Genomic DNA, 15,000 nt, shown 5'->3' with positions numbered 1-15,000 from the left:
TTTATTTTATTATTGTTATTATTATTTTATTTTTATCTTTATATTTTATTTATTTATTTATTTTTATCTTTATCATTTTATTTATTTATTTTCCTCCATTCCTAGTAAGATATGAGAGGAGTTCTTGTGTCACACATTTCCTCTTGTGTGGACATAAATAAATCCTCATCTTATTTGTTTCATGAATCTTTCCGACAGCCGGTCTTTTCTGCTCCTCCTGGGATTGGTTCTCCATCCCGCACGGGGCCATTCTGCACGGGGCCATTCTGCACGGGGCCATTCTGCACGGGGCCATTCTGCACGGGGCCATTCTGCGGGGAATTTGCATGTTCTTCCTGTGTCTGTGTAGGTTTCCTCTGGTTTCCCTGACCACTAAAACATGTACAATAGGCCCCTCCCCTCAGGGGCCGGGGCCCCTGCAAACCTGTTTGAAACGTGTTCTCAGCGGTTAAACTAATGTTTACAGCTTCTTTTCTTCGTTTTTGTATTTGTCTCATTACGTGAGGATCGTCTTCAGTCGTTTTATGTTGGTTATTTGCTCATGAATCTGACACGTTTGGGAGGATTTGTTTTATTCTTTTGGACATAATCGAGGTGAATATACGATATTCACCTTCAGAAGAGTCGTTCCCCTCGTGATCCTGTTGAAACTTGTTCAAATTAAAGTTTCTTTTGGAGCTTTACAGCACTCTGAGGTGAACCATGTCTCCCACAGTTATTGTTTTAACCACGTCATTTTAATTGTAAGTTTCCATTTACTTTTCTTTATTTCCTGAGATGTTGATGAATTTTGTTGTTTCAAATGAGTATATATATATATATATATATATATATATATATATATATATATATATATATATATATATATATATATATATATATATTGTATTTGCTCTTGTTTGGTTGAAATTACCACATTTTTCTTAGAGTTTTTTTTCCCTTCATATTTAAAAATATATATATTTGAACTATTTGTTCTCTAATCTTCCAAGCTAATAATTAATAGAATGTTGAACGACTTTCATAATATTCCTTTTTTGTAATTTAGTTTATAATTATTATTTAATTGATGTAATTATTATCAGGTCAGATAATGAATTTAAACTCTTCTTTCTTACTTCCTGTAACATTTGGGGATGATTCTTGTGGCCGAGGCGACAGTAATCACGCTGCCCCTCAAAGCTGCCTTAGCTGCATCACTGAGACATTTCATGATGTTATTTTTTTACATAAATCTCAATGTTCTTTTTTAAACTAGCATTAAATGTATTATTTTCAAATCAAATCAATTTATTTTTGTAAGGCCCAAAATCACAACAACAGTCGCCTCTGAGGCCGATTTTGTTTTTGTTCCATATCTACCGTCATGTGAATAGGGGCACGTGTCCACTTCTGTCATTTTGGACATATCTTTATTTTAAAAAAAGAAAAAAAACAAGTCTATTTTATGATCTTATTATCCTCTGTGGATTGGGTGCGTTGGTTCATCTTCCTCCAGATATATATTAACCTCTATTTTAAGTATTCACTTGCAAAATGTGTCATTTATAGATTTACCAGTGCTTTGTGAGTTTGACATCTTCTGTCGGCTGCCACAGACGAGGGTTTTCTCAGAGTGGTTTGGAATCAGAGCCACAACTTCAGTACAGAAAGTGAGAGCGCCTCCTGGTGGAGCATATACTTTTATCAAAGTAAACACATTTAACATTAATAGTTCCTTTGACCTGAACAAATCTGCCATCTTTATCTTTGTGTTCAAAACTCTGTTCAAAGGCCACGCCCCTCTTATGTTTGTCCCTGTCTGAGGAAAAGTAAAGTCTGTTATAACTGCATTTATTTTGATGTTCTAGTTTAATGGGGTTTAAAATGCCGTTAACATTAAAGGATTAAAGGAGTGGTCATTTTCCAGATGTTGAGGTTGTACTTACAAATTTGCCATGGTTACAACAGAGAAACATGAACAAAATAAGAAACTGGGAAAAAAAAGCAATCAAAAGTGGAAGGGCCCCTGAGGTTGGTGAGTAGAACGTTCTCACCTGGACAGAGAGAAGAATGAAGGAGTTACACATGCTAAATACTCACATGTCTCCAGTGATGTCCAAGTCCCGTCCACTGAAGAAAATGAATGTGTCAAAGCTCCGGCAGTGAGTCTGCAGGACGAGGCCCCTGAGTCAAGACGAGGCCCCTGAGTCAAGACGAGGCCCCTGAGTCAAGACGAGGCCCCTGAGTCAAACCTCAGCGTGTCGGGTGCAGAGCTCCTGATCTACTTTCTCCCTCAGTCCAGACTTCACCTCCTCAAATGCTGGAAAGAGACATGGAGCTGATGTCCAGAGGGAGTGTCCCGCAGGGCCCGGGAACGGTGGGGGCCCGGTAACGGTGGGGGCCCGGGAACGGTGGGGGCCCGGTAACGGTGGGGGCCCGGTAACGGTGGGGGCCCGGGAACGGTGCTCACAATCCAACTTGATGTTCTGCTGTGGTTGGCTCTTTTCGCTCGATTCTCTCGGGAGAACAAGCTGAAGGTTTCATCTGCGGTTGAGCTTCTCTAAATCATCTGTTCTGTCAATTCGCTCTCCTGCTTTTCTAGCTTGGTCACATTGGCCCCGTGGTGTCCACTGTGTCTTCTCTGCTGCAGGAGAGACTCTTAAATGTTCACGAATAACGGCAATCACAGAGTGTGTCTTTGTTATGTTGTCTATTATCTTATGCTATAAATGCCGGATCCAACACACTTGGGGGCCCCCCAGGTGCGGTGTCTGAACCGGGGGAAGAGGCTCTCTGCTTAGTTAGCTTAGCTGCCTCGTTAGCCTGTTTTCCCACAGTGAATTTTGTCATTTTCAGTAAATAGTTGTCCACGTAGTTTCCACCAGGTAAACAAGTCACACAAACAGAATGTCTTAGGCCACGCCCCACAAATGCTTCATCTTGGAACATGATACGATGCATTTTCAAAGATAATGTGGAAATCAAGCGTAATAAATGTTTAAAACTCACTGAAGACGCTGACACATAGTTCCAGGTGCTAAAGCCGATTGTAGCTCTGCTTTGGGCTCTGGGGCCGCTCAGGAGGGACATGGGGCCGCTCAGGAGTGACATGGGGCCGCTCAGGAGGGACACGCTCTCGCCCAGTCTCTTCTCCAAAGCCACAACACTTCACATCCAGTTTGCGGCGCTGACGCTGGAGAGCGAGAGCCTTTTGACAAACGGGGCCATTACTGAACAATGACAAATGTCTTACTCCAATATGCATGAATTATTAATAATCAGAAAAGAGCAGACTTTTTTTCCCTCTGCTCTGACGGCGAACACTCTGAGAGACAGACAGGGCAGGAGCACCGGCAGGAGCACCGGCAGGAGCACCGGCAGGAGCACCGGCAGGAGCGCCTCACGTATGGAATAATGGAAGATTATGGAAGAAGCACAGGCCGCCGGGAATTATTTTAAAAAAAGAGTTAAATATCGGGCACACATTTGGTTAGAACAATATTTTAAAAAGATAATTCCATGAGGGCAGGACACATTAAAACACACGATCTTTGTCCCTTTGGACGGACAGCACGAGCGCCGTCGCTCACATAACAGTCTCTGCTGTTTCTGTCGTTTTTATGGATTTGCAGGTGGTTTTCAAATGGAAATAACTCTGACTATATTTCACCACCGCATCAAAAGTACCAAAAGGTTTACAAATTATTTCTGTGAAGTTAAAATGCATGAACTGTCAGAGGCTGGGAACCTTTGTAATTGATTCATTAAAATAATTCTTTTGGCTGCTATTTCCTGTATGAATCACAGAACCACAGAATTACAATGTCCATATTTCCACTTAGTACAATTTCAGAAGTATTAACTGTTTTATTCTTCATTTGTGGTGACACTAAAGTGTTTTTCCAGGACCCGCCAGGGCGAGAAAAGAAACAGTTTTGAGTACTAAATGTAATTGTATTTCTATTGGAAGTCTTTAAAAATTCCCGGCCTTTGAGAAACAAAGCGTTGAAGTGACTAAAGTGTGACGTGGAGATGCAGACGCCGCTACATCTGATTGTAAGATTAATTAGATGAATTTGGACAAACCAAGAACTCAAAACTCAGACACACATCAATAGTGTCGATAAGATCATGGTAAAATAAAATAACAATTATGAGAAACAATTCTTCTTCTGTTGTGTTGAGAATTGAATATTGTATAAATGCTGTTCTCTGTGTGAGTAAAGCAGAAGGTTCTGAGTCTTTAGAGCGACACGTTCACGTTCATGTTCTGAGCTTAGGATCCATACTTTTACTTTTACAGCAAGACTTCATTTAAACTATGTGCATTTCTTTTCAGACTTGTTAGATTTCTTTGTGCTTTAGACCCGTTACAACGCTCTGGCATCAGAATGTTCAGAATTGTGGAATGGAAACCACTGGAGGTAAAATGAAGTCGACATATTTTCAAAGATGAACTGACATGAAGGATTCTTTATGGTCTTTATGACAAAGAAATAAGCAACAATTCTGAGTTTCCAAGGTAGAAACTTCCAGCTAGTTTGCTGTTCTACTACAAAGGATGGAAAAAATATTTTCTTGCAAAAAGATCAAATATTTGAGTTTGATGTGTATTTGTCCAGTAAAACCTAAACTTCATCAAAAATGTGAGCTGTCTGTTACTTTCTCAAATCCAATGTTAAATGTGTTTAAGCAGCTCTGACGTCACTCACTTTGACAAAACCATATTTCATATTTTGTGATATTTTGGGGCTGAAATCACATAATCTTCCTCTTCACGTTTGCCTCCGTTCCAGATTTTAGAATATCTTTGCTCACAAACTTTTCAAATGCCCGCGACATTCAGGCCGTTCGCCTCGTGCGCGTCTCGGCCGCGGCCGCGCGTCTGATGCGCGTCAATATTCTGACATGAGCTGCTGCCCAAAGGGAGCGGGGTCAGGCGCTGCCACGTGTGGCCAATCAAATGGCAAAATTGGCAAAAGGCAGGACCATTTTTTAAAGCATAATTCCTCCTTTTCTCAGCTCATAGCGCGCGTTATCAGCGCGTGTCTGCGCGGCTCAGAGACGCAGCCTCACGAGGCCGCACAGGCCCGACGCAGCCTGCGCGAGCTACAGCTCCACGACAATCACTTTGTATTTAGAAAAACAGAGATTCAAAATTGGATGCAATAAACGGTTTTAAAAAAAACAAAAATAATAATAATAATAATAATAATAATAATAATAGTAATAGTAATAGTAATAGTAATAGTAATAATTTACCTTCGTACAAAACAAGGCGCAGACGTTTCTTTTCTCCTTTTACTTCACTTATGAAAGTTACACAAAATGTGGCAAATGCTTTGACAATAAATAATAAATAATAATAAATCTTGTTGCACGGGACCAAACGAACATGTTCTTCCGGAGCTAACAAATAAACATCTTTGGAACAGAAGAGCTCGGAGCCTCGGACAAACGGAGCAAAGGTCCGTGAACGCGCTCTCGTCCGTGCGCGCCAGTCTGAACGGGCTTTGGCAAAAAAAGTCCCGGGACGTCCCGAGTGGCGGCAAACGCCCGTGAGGCTCCGTCGGTTTAACGTCAGGAATGATCCTTGATTGTCTTCACAGTGTACAGCCACGCGCTGCGCGTGTCCGCTCAGGCCGAGGAGGTGGTGACCGCGCGTGCTCGTGCGCTCAGGCCTCTATGGGGCTGGACACCATGCTGTTGGGCGTGTCCGGAAGCTGCGACGACATGGACGCGACCTCGCTCCCCGTCGAGTTGGACCCGGGGCCTCCCTCCGAGAAGCTGACCTGCGGACACCGGGAGAAGGAGAGTGAGACCGGGCACACCGGGCACGCACACCGGTACGGAGAGAGAGCAGGAGCAGGACAGGGACGGGACAGGGGCACGGACAGGGACATGGACAGGGACATGAACAGGGGCACGGACAGGGGCACGGACAGGACCATGGACAGGGGCATGGACAGGGGCACGGACAGGGGCACGGACAGGGACATGGACAGGGGTACGGACATGGAAGGAGAGAGCGAGAGAGATACAAACGCACGCGCGCAAACATGAAGAGGTGAGGAGCATCACTGAAGGCCAAATAGGGCCGGTCAGTGCGGTCAGGAGTCACTGTCCCGCAAAGGACTGTCCCACAAACATGGCTCTATTTGTCCACACGCATTCATCTCAGAACACCAGAGACATGAGCTCAGGAGTCTAGGCCGGAGGGACACTTTAGAAGTACATCTGTGCAGCTCTGATCCAGAGGAGGAGCTGCTCTGATCCAGAGGAGGAGCAGCTCTGATCCAGAGGAGGAGCAGCTCTGATCCAGAGGAGGAGCTGCTCTGATCCAGAGGAGGAGCAGCTCTGATCCAGAGGAGGAGCAGCTCTGATCCAGAGGAGGAGCTGCTCTGATGTGGGGCCTACATGAGTCGTTTCCTGTTTTCACTGCCACAAACTTGGAATGACTAAATATGTTTTGTGAATTGCTGAGCTCAGCCTCGTCAGGTTCAATTTGGATTTGATTTTTTTCGAAAACATTTGTTATGTTTGGGTGACGTCAGAGCTCGGCTGTGTGGAAATGCCATCAAAAGAACCATGCACGCGCACATGCGAGCGTGCACGTGCGTGTGAGCGTGCACGTGGGCCTCACCAGTTGCTGAAAGGCGGGCTGCTCCAGCTCGCTCTGCAGGGCGAACTCACTCAGGACCTTCCAGGGGGGCTGGTACGTCTGCACCTCCACGGGGTTGGCCTGCAGACCCCCGTCATGGCGCTCCGGGCTGGCCGCCACCATGGGGGTCCCCGTCATACCCTGGATGTTCTGAGGGCACATACTGACTTTAGCCACGTGTGTTGGCTGTCACGTGGGGATGTTATGTGTGGCGCATAGACGTGTGGGTGCTGGGCTTGTTGGGTGCTGTTTGGGTGCTCTGTTAGGGGTGTCATATGTATGGGAGTCATATGGGTGTCACGTGGTTGCTGGGTGCTGTACCGTCTTGTCGTTGGGCTGCTGCTGCTGCAGTTGCTTCATGAGGATGCTCCGCTTCTTGTCTTTGCAACGTTTGTTCTGGAACCAGACCCGGATGACCCTGGGGCTGAGGCCGGTCATCTCCACGAGCTGCTCCTTCATGAGCGCGTCGGGTCGCGGGTTAGCGTTGTAGCACGTGCGCAGCGTGTGCAGCTGCTTCTCGTTCAGCACCGTGCGCACTCGCGTGGTCTTCTCTGGCTGCTTGTGCACGTGAGGCCGGAGCGCGGGCTGCCGGGCCGAGACGGGCTCCGCTGTGGACCACAGGACAGTCAGGGTCACTCGCGCAGGACAGTGGGACATCCAGGGAGCAGCGTCTCAGTGGAGCTCATTAAACACACGTCTGTCTGTTCACATTTTAACACTTATAGAATTAGTAAAAGCGCGAAGACATTAGAACTGTTACACACGCACACACGCACACACGCACGCGCACACACAGCCGCTCGTACCTGCCATCTGCAGCGGTCTCGCGGGGTGCAGTGGACTCAGCGGGTCCCCGGGGCCCATGGTCGCGCGCTCCACCACGTCATGGTCCGCGCGGCAGAACAAACCGTCCTCGCGGAGCGCGAACTCGTCCCCGGGGATGAGCTGGCGACTGCACGCGACGCACCGGAAACACTCGATGTGGTAGACCTGCGCCCGCGCGCGCATCACGAAGTCGTTCTTACTGAAGCCGATGTTGCATTTGGCGCATTTGATCCCGTACAACCTGTGAGCACACGCACACGCACACGCACGCGCGCCGTCAGTCTCAGTGTAAAAGAAACAATAACTGCTCAGTCATCATAACTATCACAAACAGCAGAATGGCCCCTCATGTGGATCACTTGAGTGGATCTTTAGCCTGTATTTTGGGCTCTCACTAAACAAAACACGCTCTGATGAGACGTGAGATGAGCCGCGGGGCCGGCCACAAGGTCCAGGGCGGTCAGAAGCACGGACACTTGGGCGCTCTCTGGGGCCCCTCCGAGCAGCGCTTTTGGGACCACAGAGAACTCATCTTGTTGAGGAGAAGCACGCGCTTCGGAACCGACAGACGCACAGGGGCCGCACACGGCTTCACGCACTCTTCACGCACTCGGCTTCACGCACTCTTCACGCACACGGCTTCACGCACTCGGCTTTCCTGGTCAAACATTGACGTGTTCTTTTCCAAACGCCGTTTCTTTTCTCAGGAGGTGACACTATGTTTTAGGTGGAAATGAAAGAAGTGACTGATCCAAACCGTTAAATAGGTTAAAATAATAGTTTCGTTTTGCGGAACGTTAATAATAATAATAATAATAATAATAAAAAGGAAAAGTATCAAAACAGAGCTGCGCCTTTTTCTTTTGTTTCAAATGAGCTGGAAAATTATGTCCGAGATCAATTCAAAGAGCCACAGCCTTTGATACAACACGAGTCAGGTCGCTCTATGCAATATAAGTATATATATATATATATATATATATATATATATATATATATATATATATATATATATATATATATATATATTTGAGAAAATAACGGTACAACAGAACTCTTTATCCACCGCCGTTTTGTCTGTGACAGTTGCGCGTTGCGCTTGGAAACGATGTGTTTCTCACAGAATCATTTCATTTGTTCCGATTTGACATAAATACTCATGTCTGATGTTGAACACATTTAAGCTCCACAGTTTGGTTGTTGAAGTCTGATCACAAACTGACCAATATATTAAAGCCACAAAATGCGCGCGGGCTGCGGGGTCCAGGGAGCGCGCCGGGTTCGGTCCAGTTTGTCCCGGTTTTTTTTTAGGTTTGGGTCAAAACGGTTTAACTTCGTCCCGTTATTCGTGGTTTTTGTCTTGGATCTCGCTCCTAGAGAATGCGCATCAAGCTGTGGGAAATGTGAACTTATTTGGTTCATCACTGAGACGCGGCTGACCACGTTAAACTGCACACGGTTTAATCCAAGGAAGAGCTGCTATATTCCGGGTCGCGTGAGGAGCAGTGCCCGGAGGAGGACGCACACAGATGAAAAAGGCTCTGTCGCGCGGGGGAAAGGCGCACTTGACCCGGGGCACCGTCCTGCTGCTCCGTGCTCCGTGCTCGTACCTGATGTAGTCCCGTTTGCAGTAGGTCTTTCCGTCCCGCACGAAGCACGTACACGACTCGTCCAGGTACTGGCTGCACTCCGCGCACTTGAGACACGCCGCGTGCCACTCCAGGTCCGGGGACACGCGCAGGATGTACTGGTCGTGGATCTGGTTCCCGCAGCCCACGCACAGCGAGACGAGCCGCTTCTCTGGAACAGCACCAGAGTCACGTTTAAAACCAGCACAGTTTAAGACAAAGTTTCACTCCCTTAAGGCCTATAATGTTAAAACATGATGCACTGTAGGCCGAGACTTCTATGATGATGATGATGATGATGATGATGATGATGATGAGGATAATAATAATAGTAATAATAATAATAATAATAATAATAATAGTAATAATAATAATAATAATAATAATAATAATAATAGTAATAATAATACGTGTATAATAACAGCATGATAGTAACAATATGCTACATTTACTCAGTATAATGTTTGTTCGTTTTTTTTTTCATTAAATTACAGATAATAAATTGCTTAAATGTTTTAGGCCCAACACTGTAAATGACATTAGCCTATTTAGAGTTATTATTATGTTGTACAGCTCTGTCAAATTTCCAAACCTATTTTAACATTTAACCTAAACTATTACGCAGCCATAATTTGAAGCCATTACTTTCTGATTTTCTCATCTCAAGCATGTTTCTGCACAAACATGTTTGAATGTGACAGTCTGTGTTTGGGGCCAGTGCGCGGCACCGGGAGCGGGGGCCCGCACCGTCCGCTCAGTGCTTACTTTTCGGTGGATCCCCCATGTCTCCCATGTCCGAGTCCCAGTCCGAGTCCAGGTCTGTGAAGAAGGCCGCGGTGAGGTCCACTGTCCCGGGCAAGCACGGGCACTCCTCCTGGTCCTTGTGCGGGTCCTGGTGTGGGTTCTGGTCCCGGTGCGGGTCCTGATCCCGGAGTAGACCCTGGTCCTGGAGCAGGTCCTGGAGTGGGTCCTGAAGCGGGTCCTGGTCCTTGTGCGGTCCTGGTCCCGGAGCGGGTCCTGGTCCTGGTGCGGGACTCGGCCCGGGCGCGTTCAGAGCTCGGGGCTGATCGCGGACGGTGCGTGAGTGCGCGCGTCAGTCTGCGGTGTGTGTGGAGCGCAGGAGCTCGCGACGCTTGGGGCTGACGCAGGACAACGGTACGTCATCTGCGCCTGCAGCTGATTGGCTGCAGCCACGCACGCACGCGCTTGTGCCTGCCGCTGAGACTCCAGGCGCGCACGCGCACGGGCACGCGCGCGCACTGCTCTGTTTTGGGACACAATCAGATGAATATTCACGTCCCGTCACGTCAATATGAATTATGAAGAGATCTACTGCAGCGCGAGGCCAGAGCTCAGACACGCCCCCTGGCGTCAACACGGACCAATGCGCCGCAGGAGGGGACCGGGAGGAGAGGTCCCAGGGCCCCAGTGAGATGGAAGCGCTCCTCCCTGGTCCTGCTCCTGAGGAGCATGAGCTCTAGACTGAGCTATGAACTCGGGCCTATTCAAACAAAGAGTGTGAAACAGTGTTTCTCAGATGAGCCCAAAGAGCAGCTTCCAACACAAACATACTGTACATTGAAGTGATCTAACTTGCATTTACTCCATTGTTATTGCTTAAGATGTGCATCAGTGTGAGTGGCCTTCATGTTTGTGGCTCATTGATCACATGGTTTCACACTGTCGCTCTTCCTTTCTCTCTCTATTTGTTTAATAGCATAAAACACAGACTTTGAAGACGTAGAACTACAGTCGGTGGCGGTAAATGCACCTTTCTAGTTGACTGCACACTGCCATTAAAAGTAACACAACAACAACATGGGTTTGCTCCCCCATTCCTCACGAGGGGCCCCAGTGTCAGGAGGAGTCACGAGGGGCCCCAGTGTCAGGAGGAGTCACGAGGGGCCCCAGTGTCAGGAGGAGTCACGAGGGGCCCCAGTGTCAGGAGGAGGAGAAGATGGACTGAAACACATTATATTAAGCATTTGTTGTGTCTTGACCATCCCACTACAAAGCTGAAACAGACATGTATAAAAGCTTCAGTAAGATGACTAAAGGAACTAAAAGAAGAGAGCACATGGCGCCGGCGCTGGAGTCTCTTCACTGGCTGAAACTCTTTTGGAATCTGGAGCTATGACATTCACGCTCGGCCTGGCAAAGGTTACAGCTTTTCAATGTTGGTTTATCAATGAAACATGAATGGCATTTGACCAGGTGAAGAACAACAATATGATTAACAATAATATGAATATATTTTCCAATAAATCTCCCTCATATCACCACATAAGGAAGCATAGTTTGACTTATTTGAACAGTTTTATGTTCAGGTAACTCCCCCTCATGCTCACTTTCTGGAGACTGGAACTGCATATGATGCGGCCCTGGAAGCTTTGTGACCTTTGTGACCTTCTCTGGAGTGTCCAGAGCTCTGTGCACCAGCACAGGGGCCCCTGAGAGCTCCACCATATGGGCAAGCTCAACCCCTCCAGATGACAGCACGGGGCCGGGGGAGTGTTCTCATCACTCGACACGGGCTCACAGATGGTGCAGCGGCCTGGAGCGACTCTGCGGTGGGCCGGCGGTGCTGCTCACAGGTGGGCCGGCGGTGCTGCTCACAGGTGGGCCGGTGGAGCTGCTCCGAGGTGGGCCGGCGGAGCTGCTCCGAGGTGGGCCGGCGGAGCTGCTCTGAGGTGGGCCGGCGGAGCTGCTCTCAGGTGGGCCGGCGGAGCTGCTCTGAGGTGGGCCGGCGGAGCTGCTCTGAGGTGGGCCGGCGGTGCTGCTCTCAGGTGGGCCGGCGGTGCTGCTCTCAGGTGGGCCGGCGGTGCTGCTCCGAGGTGGGCCGGCGGTGGTGCTCTCAGGTGGGCCGGCGGTGCTGCTCCGAGGTGGGCCGGCGGTGCTGCTCTCAGGTGGGCCGGCGGTGCTGCTCTCAGGTGGGCCGGGGGTGCTGCTCCGAGGTGGGCCGGCGGTGGTGCTCTCAGGTGGGCCGGCGGTGCTGCTCTCAGGTGGGCCGGCGGTGCTGCTCACAGGTGGGCCGGCGGTGCTGCTCCGAGGTGGGCCGGCGGTGCTGCTCACAGTGGGCCGGCGGAGTTGCTCTCAGGTGGGCCGGCGGTGCTGCTCCGAGGTGGGCTGGCGGTGCTGCTCTCAGGTGGGCCGGCGGTGCTGCTCACAGTGGGCCGGCGGAGTTGCTCTCAGGTGGGCCGGCGGTGCTGCTCCCAGGTGGGCCGGCGGTGGTGCTCTCAGGTGGGCCGGCGGTGCTGCTCCGAGGTGGGCCGGCGGTGCTGCTCTCAGGTGGGCCGCCGGCGGTGCTGCTCTCACATGGGCCGGCGGTGCTGCTCCGAGGTGGGCCGGCGGTGCTGCTCTCATGTGGGCCGGCGGTGCTGCTCTCAGGTGGGCCGGCGGAGCTGCTCTCAGGTGGGCCGGCGGAGCTGCTCTCAGGTGGGCCGGCGGAGCTGCTCTGAGGTGGGCCGGCGGTGCTGCTCTCAGGTGGGCCGGCGGTGCTGCTCTCAGGTGGGCCGGCGGTGCTGCTCCGAGGTGGGCCGGCGGTGGTGCTCTCAGGTGGGCCGGCGGTGCTGCTCTCAGGTGGGCCGGCGGTGCTGCTCACAGGTGGGCCGGCGGTGCTGCTCCGAGGTGGGCCGGCGGTGCTGCTCACAGTGGGCCGGCGGAGTTGCTCTCAGGTGGGCCGGCGGTGCTGCTCCGAGGTGGGCTGGCGGTGCTGCTCTCAGGTGGGCCGGCGGTGCTGCTCACAGTGGGCCGGCGGAGTTGCTCTCAGGTGGGCCGGCGGTGCTGCTCCCAGGTGGGCCGGCGGTGGTGCTCTCAGGTGGGCCGGCGGTGCTGCTCCGAGGTGGGCCGGCGGTGCTGCTCTCAGGTGGGCCGCCGGCGGTGCTGCTCTCACATGGGCCGGCGGTGCTGCTCCGAGGTGGGCCGGCGGTGCTGCTCTCATGTGGGCCGGCGGTGCTGCTCTCAGGTGGGCCGGCGGTGCTGCTCTCAGGTGGGCCGGCGGTGGTGCTCTCAGGTGGGCCGGCGGAGCTGCTCTGAGGTGGGCCGGCGGTGCTGCTCTCATGTGGGCCGGCGGTGCTGCTCTCAGGTGGGCCGGCGGTGCTGCTCTCAGGTGGGCCGGCGGTGGTGCTCTCAGGTGGGCCGGCGGTGCAGATTTATCTGCCTTTATCTTAATTGATTCAATATTTGACAGTTATACAACATAAGAACGCACCATATTTAATGGTTTTCTTGAAATAATTAATAAGTTGAAATAATTACAAATTTTCTGTTTTCCGTCTTTTGTTTTAAAAACGAAAAATCATTTACCCTATTTTCAATTTTGTTTCGAGATTTTAAAGGGGAAGCGGGTTTCCCAGTTCAAACCCAAAATCAAGAGAATCTTCTTCTCACCTCCAGAGACATTTCTCACATCTGATCACGATCAGTACAACTGCGCGCTGAGACCAGAACGTGAGAGGCCAGCGTGACATGTGCCGAAATGTTTCCACTAAACTGTGTGTGATTCCCTCAGCAGCCAGGAGATGGCGCCATAACTAATCTAGTTCCAGAGGAAACAGTAAGTTTGTTTGTATCAAAAAAATGTTCTGAAACCTGAGATGCCAAACTAAAGGTTCTCAAGAGCGTGTTTAAAGTCTAATGCAATAGTAATACTGCATCTTATTTGTCCAAATTAAAATTTCTTTAAATGAGTTATAAAATACTTTCAACCACATATTCAATCAAACAATAAAATTAGTTCTGCATTTTAATAATGACTAAAATGAGCTCCAATACCCACAGTAGCTTTAAGTGCTTCATGAATTGGGAGCAAATAATGAGAACAAAGAGGGAGATGAAGGGACCACTGAGTCCTATAAAATACATTTTTGGAGAATTAATACCCGATATGAACGTTCTGAGCATGTGCAACAAGAAGAGGACAGACTCAAAGCTCAGAGGAGGGCGGAGCCCCACACTGTACACCGTGCTCCAAGTGTCTTAAAGGTATTTTCTGTTTGTTTCTCAGTGAAACTCATGACTCATGACGCTTTGGGTCAGTGAAATCAATCTTAGACTCCTGTTAGTTCGCCAGCTAGGTCCAATTAAAGTAAAAACTACTTAAGAAGGACACATAATTAACCCCTTAAAGGAATAATAGAGGATTTTTTGCCAATTTGAGAACTCAAGTGACTGTTTGTGTGTGTGGAGGCACGCAGCAGCCCCGCCTCTACGCGTGCGTTTGTTTAGTAGTGCGACGGGTCACATCATCTCTCGACAAATTTCTGTCTCTTCTGAGCTCGTCTTTCTCGGTGGTCATTTGTGTGCTGTAACTGAAGGAACTCGCTAAACATACCGGCGCATCAACCACGCATGTGCAGCCAGGGAAACGTGCTGCTGGGGACGAGGCTGCAGGTGTGCAGTAGGATGAAAGGGATGATTGACATGTGGGAGGACTGATCGACTGTCCACGCCACGAGGAAATGAGACTCAGATTTGGCGCCAAAAAAATCTCTATTATTCCTTTAAAACTGAAGCTGTTCCTGAACCCTTTGGACTACTTACTGTGCTGGACCTTTGGTGACTTGTTCTTCAGTAGTTTTGGACTCTAATGTCAGTTTTACTCTTATCACCAGTAGAAACTAGCTCTGCACAGAGGTGTGTGGGCTGATTTACACTAGCTTTAGCATTTATTGACCATTTTCTTTAATAAGCTGAAGGTAAATTCACTAAAAATGAGTTTTAGGGACTTGTAATAAAGCTTCAGGTGGAATCCATATAAAAGTCCAGTTCATTTTAGGGTCATTGTTTACTTGACCCTGATGCTTCCCAGAATGATTGATTTGACTGGAAATAAGTGTGTTACAGCTTTATTTGTACGTACAGCAGCTCAGGCAGCGTGAGAGTTTTCTTTTATAAGATGGGGAC

The 15,000-nt window shown here is 49.3% G+C and overlaps 2 protein-coding genes across 2 annotated transcripts in view; one reads left to right on the top strand and one right to left on the bottom strand.

The window, feature by feature from the left end:
• ccdc125 (coiled-coil domain containing 125) overlaps window positions 1-15,000 on the top strand; it is a 437,934-nt gene that overhangs the window by 355,163 nt on the left and 67,771 nt on the right. The gene's annotated exons all lie outside the window — the stretch shown is intronic.
• Window positions 5,282-10,215, bottom strand: isl1a (ISL LIM homeobox 1a). The gene is made up of 6 exons (XM_072432727.1): window positions 9,862-10,215; window positions 9,079-9,268; window positions 7,450-7,709; window positions 6,965-7,251; window positions 6,626-6,793; window positions 5,282-5,774 (listed from the first exon to the last, which is right to left on the bottom strand). Exons 1-6 carry the CDS (start codon window positions 9,887-9,889, stop codon window positions 5,658-5,660), a joined length of 1,050 nt encoding a protein of 349 aa, XP_072288828.1. The 5' UTR covers window positions 9,890-10,215; the 3' UTR covers window positions 5,282-5,657.

This window comes from Eucyclogobius newberryi, unplaced genomic scaffold, assembly GCF_026437365.1.
Source record: "Eucyclogobius newberryi isolate DKJ021-1_F unplaced genomic scaffold, fEucNew1.0.hap1 SCAF_6, whole genome shotgun sequence".
NCBI lineage: Eukaryota > Metazoa > Chordata > Actinopteri > Gobiiformes > Gobiidae > Eucyclogobius > Eucyclogobius newberryi.
The sequence above is the reverse complement of the archived record's forward strand: the minus strand, read 5'-3'. Positions and strand labels throughout refer to the sequence as shown.